Genomic DNA, 7,034 nt, shown 5'->3' with positions numbered 1-7,034 from the left:
TTATCGCGCGCGTCCCTCTTTCAAAACCCGGGATAAAAACTATCCTATGTCCTTTCCCGGGACTAAAACTATCTCTATGCCAAATTTCATCAAAATAGGGTCAGTGGTTTAGGCGTGAAAGAGAGACAGACAGACAGACTGAGTTACTTTCGCATTTATAATATTAGTATAGATAGATTAATAATAATTTTATAATGTGTGAGAATTGGAGTAAACAGAAGCTTTAGTACAAACAGAAGTATTCCTCTTTTCTGCAGAGCCTTTTTTATGAATACGCTACTAACTTTCAAAAAATATCAGATGAAAATTTTTAAAGGAAAACTCATCTCAAAATGTTCAGGCTTTTGCTACTTAAAAGCAACTTTTGATTAAACAATTTAAATGTTACTTAGTTGAGAAATATCTAGCTAATAAAATCTAATTCGCTTCTTGTTTATGATATGTTTGCTGCCTGTCTAATGAATACCTGCAGTTAGATATTTCAAGAAAATTATAGAATCCGTTATGGTTTTTAATGTCTTCACAAAAATAATATGTTTTGAAATTATTGTATTCCTTCCTATATATATATATATTATTCCCCAGTACATTTTAACCATTAATTAAGCTACTTATTAACCATTAATTAATAGGTCTCATAATACCAAATGTTTGCAATCGCTGACTACAAAGATTGTTACTTCGAAAACTTTGCACCGGCAAAGGCCAGTGGTAATTATAATAATTCACTTCAAACTTACTTTTTGAAATCCGAAATCTACTTACCTACCTTTGCTTTATCTAAAATCTATAGCTGAAAATTTTACAGAAATTAGTAGGTAGTGACAATATTGTTCAAACTGTTTGATTAATTTGATATTATTAGAGTGAGATAGTAGGTATTATTCCTTAGAAGTTAATTGTTAAGCTTTTAGAATACTTTTAGCATTTTCCATAATAAGATAACCAAAATTTACCTATAACATTATTAGTAAGTCGTAATAACCTAGTCTGTCTGTAAATAAAACCTAACTTCTACTTCTACTTCTCTAAAAACTATTGAAATTTAGCACATTTGCCTTCTTGGTATAGTTAATAAAAGGTTTATTTAGCTGTAATATTATTCCAATCCACTAATATCTTCTAATACTAAAAGTAATAAAAGTAAGAGGAAACGGAAGTTAAAGTAGCAAACTCGGAAAAGAAATTCTCAAGGGACCCCGATTTGAGTGACGTAGCGCCATCTATCGCGGGCGAGCGTGACTTGTATACTAACCCGCTCGGCGCTAGATGTCGCTGTGCGACGCGTCAAGGCGCGACATATTTATGGGCAAAAAAACACCGTTTTCCCTACAAACGGAATGGGTTTTAAATGACTCCGTGAATTTGCGCGATCTCACGAATTTGTATGCAGATTTAAGGAGAGACATCTGAGAGGAGACAATGTGTTTTTTCGCTCGTGCAGACAGATTTGTAATTTATTTGCCGGGGTGGGAAGTTTATTTGTAGTGGGTGGATGTTTTTCATACCAAGATACCTACCGAATACAATACTTAAGTTATGTAAATTAGGTATAGGTATACATAAAATAAAAATAGAGTCAGGTATCGACAGTAGGTGTACCGCCCCCTAGACAAAATGCACTTTTTGATCGAAATCGAATCCGCCAAAACTCCATAAGTTACTGGAATTCTTTATAACCTTAGAACATGAGCAAGTAGGTACAAGATAGGTAACCTGATTTTACATTCGATTAAGGATAAACATTAATTTATACTACTTGCTAGCCTACATTCTACGCGTTTCGATATGTAAGTAAGTACCTAGGAGGTAAGAGCAAAAGCCTTTTTTGTTGTTATTGCCTTAAACCTTCCTCAAAAAAGCGTAGGTAATTAAAACGAAAGATAACACGAGTCACAGTTTTAATACCTAACTTACTTGATTGGAATTTGGAACCTTTTTACATTCAAAAGTCATTGTTATACAAACAGGGTGGCGGGGGCAGAGCCCGAGCCATCCCGTCGAGACTTGCCATAAATATCGCCGTCTGAGACATTGTCAACCGCCCTAATTTACTGCCAGTAATTAAGAGTTTGCACTTTGCCAAAGCGATTTGCATCGATTCTGTCGATGCCTTGGCGCTCAAGCAAGTAGGTATTTTCTTTCAGCTACTAGTTACTTAATTTATACATTAACAATAATAATCATAATTTTGTATTCCTTCTGTTCATTGAAATATTCATTAAATTAACTTTTTCAATTTACAGTAGATAGAATGCAACCTTTTTTAATGAAACTATTCAAAAAGTTTTGTATCCTGCCATCTATCAACTATTTTTATAACTAAATCAGAGGAAAAAGTATGTCCGGTTGGAGTTTTCTTCTTTCTGTTAAAGTCCATCAAATGATTAGTAGATGGCGTTAGCAGTACAATCATAAAAATTAAAAAATCTACGTTTTTGTATAATTTTTTGAAAAAAATATGTCATACAGTAAATTTTTACTTTTATTAGAATATTGACTATTGGATTGTCTTACATTTTTATCCCATAATTACAAACTAATTAATTTTATTTCTGAACGCAACGTATCAGTTTTCGCGCCAAAGCCAATATTTGACATTGAACGTCAAAAATTCTCGTGTTGTATGTGGGACGAAAACATGAGTGATTTTTGTGTGTTTTTGTGATTTTCTGTCGTAAAATAAGTAGGTAATTTAACTCTCTTATAGTGAGCTACCATGGACCCTTATGAAATTGAGTTTTTGGGCGAGAATAGGATAGTGAGTGTAATACCAAACTTTTCTTACGACAAAATTTACTTGATATGCGGTGAATTTGGACCATTTCGGGCTGGTTTGCCCCTAAACGTGCCCCTGTGGCTAGCTATAATGTTGAAACAAAAACAAAAGTGTCGCATCGTGCCCCCCGAATGGATGGAACTCGATGCATTAGAAAATATTAAGGAGGAAGAGAAGCGTTCAAGGTAACAGCTTTGATACCTTATTAGCATAGTTTTTATTTATTACCTTAGTTTAAATTAAATTTACTCAGCCCTGAAACTTCTAATACAACACGAAGTTGATCAATAATTATCCCAATAAGTCAAATTAAACGAGTAACTCATTCAAATAGTAATAACTAACTTATAGTTCATAATATCTTATTAGAGTTCAATCTAGTATCTAATTGTTATGTTTCTAATTCTAGATTTTTCACAAAAATGCCAAATGAACATTACATGGTTGAAGCTAAACTCATACTTGGTGTAGCAGCCGAAGACATTCCTAACTCATCAGAAATCAAGACCGTCATCAAAGACATTTGGGACATACGGATGTCTAAACTAAGGACTTCAATGGACGCGCTGATGAAGTCCGGAGGAAGTTACGGTCGGCTGGACCACCTTACACTGATGGAAATCAATTCAGTGAAACCTTTATTACCATCTGCGATGGATGATTTGTACAGAATTAAAACGGTAAGTGTCAAATGTTGATACTAGAAATGCATCTTATGTTTTATTCACAAGATTGTAAAATTTTCACTTGGTTGATGAATATCAAACATATTTTACTTGTGAGAATGAAACTTAACTTGTGAGATCTCTATCTTAATTTATCCCACTAGGGAAAAGCCACAATATTACTGTTAATTAACTAATATTTTGAGTAATATGCATTGAAATGTATAAATAAAATTTAAAATAATGAGGGTTTGCAAAATTTCGCGTATGAAAATTCTGCCAGATGGCAATACGTAGACGCGAGGTCCAAATGCTGCATGATTGGTTATTTTTGACATGACATTGACAGATATGTCAAAATCCACCAATCACGCAGCAGTCAGACCCCACATCCACGTCCCGCCATCTAGCGGATCTTTCATACGTGAAAACCCTCATTATTTTAAATTTTAAATTCATTTACTTCACGTATAATAGGGATGTTTCCTGGGTCAAAAAGCAAGAGTTTTAATTAGTCCGTCAGTTAACTTATCAAAAAATACTCTACACGTATTTTTCACTTTTTCAAACTAATGAAAATTTAAAGAGATAAAGCGCGCCAAAGTTCATAAGAAGAGGCCCGTGACGTCAATGCGTGCATAAAAGGGAACTTCAACGCACCATAACAAATAAAAATATATGTGTCCAATATTTTTTGATATTAAACATTACGGACTAAAAAAATTTTTTTAGGAAACTAGCCTATTGTACCTATATCTCACCAAGATCGCATGTATTTAACAATATCCTTTTTTTATGATTTCAGACGTCAAAGAGACCTGCAACAGCCAGTTTGAACACCTCAACATTCAGTCAATCGGGAAGCTCACAAAACATCTAGATAAGTTAGATTTACCTACTTTATTTTCTAAGTAGCTAGCTAGATAATGAATTTTTGTATGAAGAATTAAAATTAAGTGCCTTTTCTGCTCAAAGAAAAAACTTTATGCCCTTTTGGATTGTTTGAATATTTTCTACATTGTTTTTTATACTATCCAATAGTTAAAAGCATCTATAAAAAAGAGTTAATATACATAAACTATTTGTCAGATTAAAATCTAAGCAAATGTCCGAATTGAAATTACGAAACCTATACTGCGAAAAACTTCCACATTCAAACTACCTAATTTAGATATTCAATAAACCTCTGTTAAAATTATTTGTTGTCTAATTTAATAATAATTAAATTCCTTATGATAATTGTTTTAATCAACAGAATAATATTATTTATTGTGTCCATAACAATAGTATTCCCAATTAATTCTAGCTTTTATTGCTTTGAGCTATCTTAATAGCCTATAACTTTTGATAATTGTTTTGACCTATTATTCTGTTTATTACAAATGATATCTAGGTAAAGAAAGTAGGTCTTCAATACTCAATTAATTAAGATAATATCATATTATTATTAACTATTTTCTTATATTTTTCATTTGAATTGGCAACTCGAGCCACATTAAGGGTAAATGTCCAAAAAGGATGCTATAAAAATAAAAATCTCAAATTATTTGTCTCAAGAACAATATATTTTGATCTTATATCTAAAACATTTACAAAATCACTAAATACTATTGCGTAACGCATCCTAACTTAGCTATTCTAGACTATACTAAAATTCGTTAGTCTCTTCATTATTTTAAGGTACTTAAAATCTAGATTGCGATATCTAGTTAGGTAATTATAGACAAAATTGCATATAAGTAAAGCAAAGAACAAAGTAAATTACTAATTTAAAAGATGACACGAGATTAAAATACTAACTTTGCATTTTAAAAGTCTGGTATTACTAAACACTAATGTTTTTATTTTTAGTTGTTCTCATATTTTAGTCTGTTAAAGATTAGTGAAAGCCAGACTTAAAATTATGTTTTTAAACTGGAATGTTGTTTTACATTGAGATTTAATACATTAAAAGCGTTTAAGAGATCTGAGCCTTCAGGAAGATAACATCATCAAAATGTTGTTAATTTTTTCACATACACATAAAAATTGTCTTAACTTTTCGTTGTAAAATAAGAAATATTTTTTAATTAATGTACTTTACTAGGCATGTTTTAAAGTCTAAAATAGAAAACACACACGAGACCATTTCGAAAACAAGCTTACATAGTATATGTCTAACATATTTCGCGTAATACAAAAACATAATTACATACAGCTTTAGCCGTGTTATACATTTATGTTGATCAACTTTGCAAAGTGAATGTACAAATGGATTTTTTTTCGATTTTGTGCAAAGTCATCAAAACACTTTGGTCTAACTCCAGCTTGTAAACAGATATGAAAAGCATCTTCCTCTTTATATTTTAAACGTCTATGTACATGTACAAATATAGTGCTCTTGAAAAGAAAATATTTACAATAAATTTCAACAAAAACTTTTTGATAAATTAACTCGCAAACAGAGAGTATTTACAAAGATCTGCCGAATAACAAAACTAAACATGTCTCAAAGTGTAAGTCTATGTTAATGAACCGTTCAAAGCATTTTTCAAAGAGCCTTTAACTTTACTTTGACAAGGCAACCAAAAACGCGTTTGAACTACTGTTTTAACTAAATTACACACAGTTTTTGCAGTACCCTATAAAAATGTGTGTATCTTACTTTAGTTTTAAATATGGCACGGTTTAGAACGCATGTCGGTGTACGGAGCGCAGCTAAAGTAACTTAACTCCTAATTTTCAAGAAATTGAGTCGAAACTTGTTAAGCAACTCTCACTGCTCTGCTGATGAAGCATTAGATAGTGCGGTCTTTGAAACAATGCTCAGATTGTTACGTTCTTCTGGCGGCAATGAAACTCAAGAGATCTTCAGTGAAAGGATAACAATGCAGCGTATGCGCGTCTAAACTTAACTATTTACAATTTATACAACTATCATCAAAGTATCTTAAGAAATCACTATGTACAACTTACGATCTATGACTTTTAAATTACTTAATACTAGATAACAATGACTGTTCTTAGTTCTTGTGCGCTGAAGTCAGCCGATTACTAACTTATTGGTAAGTTATCTTTAGTTTAAAACTTAGAACCTAATTAGTTTCCTCTAGCTTTCCCTAAGAGCACAAAATTGGGTATGAACAGAATTCGTAACCTAACGTCCAGAGAAAATGGCAGTCAATATTTGGAGTGATTACAGATCTAGATTATACGGCGACGATTTTGCTTGGGTCTACTTTGACCCTGAGGAACATGACGTCATCTTTGACGAAGTTCCTTTTCTTGAGCATTTCGTGGGAGACGAATCTAGGGAAGCCGAAGCCTAGTGCGTCAGGTTCCTTGGATGGTCTTTGGAAGTTCTTCCACGTGGGGTCAGGGACGAAGCTCTCCACGATATTGCAGGCGCGGTCGGGACTCGAGCTCTGGTCGAAGAGTGTGAAGGATACGGTGTGGGAGAAAGGCCAGCGGAGTAGAGCGTCGTACTCTCCTGGCAGAATCTTGATGTAGACCGACATGTGGGTTCCCTCGCCAGCTCCGTTGCCGTTCAGGAATAGAGACGCCTGGAGAAAAAAAAACCTTTTAAAACATCGATAACAAGTAACAAAACT

At 33.0% G+C, this 7,034-nt stretch overlaps 2 protein-coding genes across 7 annotated transcripts in view; one reads left to right on the top strand and one right to left on the bottom strand.

The window, feature by feature from the left end:
- The first annotated feature begins 2,599 nt into the window (after positions 1–2,599).
- Psf2 (DNA replication complex GINS protein PSF2-like protein) lies at positions 2,600–4,436 on the top strand. The gene is made up of 3 exons (XM_028312217.1): positions 2,600–2,964; positions 3,189–3,459; positions 4,250–4,436. The coding sequence occupies exons 1-3, from the start codon at positions 2,720–2,722 to the stop codon at positions 4,322–4,324; spliced, it is 591 nt and encodes a 196-aa protein (XP_028168018.1). The 5' UTR covers positions 2,600–2,719; the 3' UTR covers positions 4,325–4,436.
- Positions 4,437–5,256: 820 nt separating this feature from the next.
- Positions 5,257–7,034, bottom strand: part of Traf4 (TNF receptor associated factor 4) — a 110,782-nt gene continuing 109,004 nt past the window's right edge. For all 6 annotated transcript variants that reach the window (XM_028312210.1, XM_028312209.1, XM_028312208.1 and 3 more), the window contains one exon: positions 5,257–6,986. In XM_028312210.1, the coding sequence (XP_028168011.1) occupies positions 6,633–6,986 (354 nt within the window). In that variant the 3' untranslated portion in view covers positions 5,257–6,632. The remainder of the gene's footprint in view (positions 6,987–7,034) is intronic.

The sequence above is a fragment of the Ostrinia furnacalis genome, unplaced genomic scaffold (assembly GCF_004193835.3).
Source record: "Ostrinia furnacalis isolate ACB-3 unplaced genomic scaffold, ASM419383v2 OfSCF3837, whole genome shotgun sequence".
Classification (NCBI taxonomy): domain Eukaryota; kingdom Metazoa; phylum Arthropoda; class Insecta; order Lepidoptera; family Crambidae; genus Ostrinia; species Ostrinia furnacalis.
This window is presented reverse-complemented; position numbering and strand designations above follow the sequence as displayed.

Bases quoted from the DNA above. Each gene is read 5' to 3' on its own strand.
- Psf2 (XM_028312217.1), top strand. From the start codon at position 2,720: ATGGACCCTTATGAAATTGAGTTTTTGGGCGAGAATAGGATAGTGAGT. The intron at 2,965-3,188 runs GTAACAGCTTTG...TTCTAATTCTAG, and splicing joins GAGGAAGAGAAGCGTTCAAG to ATTTTTCACAAAAATGCCAA. The intron at 3,460-4,249 runs GTAAGTGTCAAA...TTATGATTTCAG, and splicing joins ATTTGTACAGAATTAAAACG to ACGTCAAAGAGACCTGCAAC.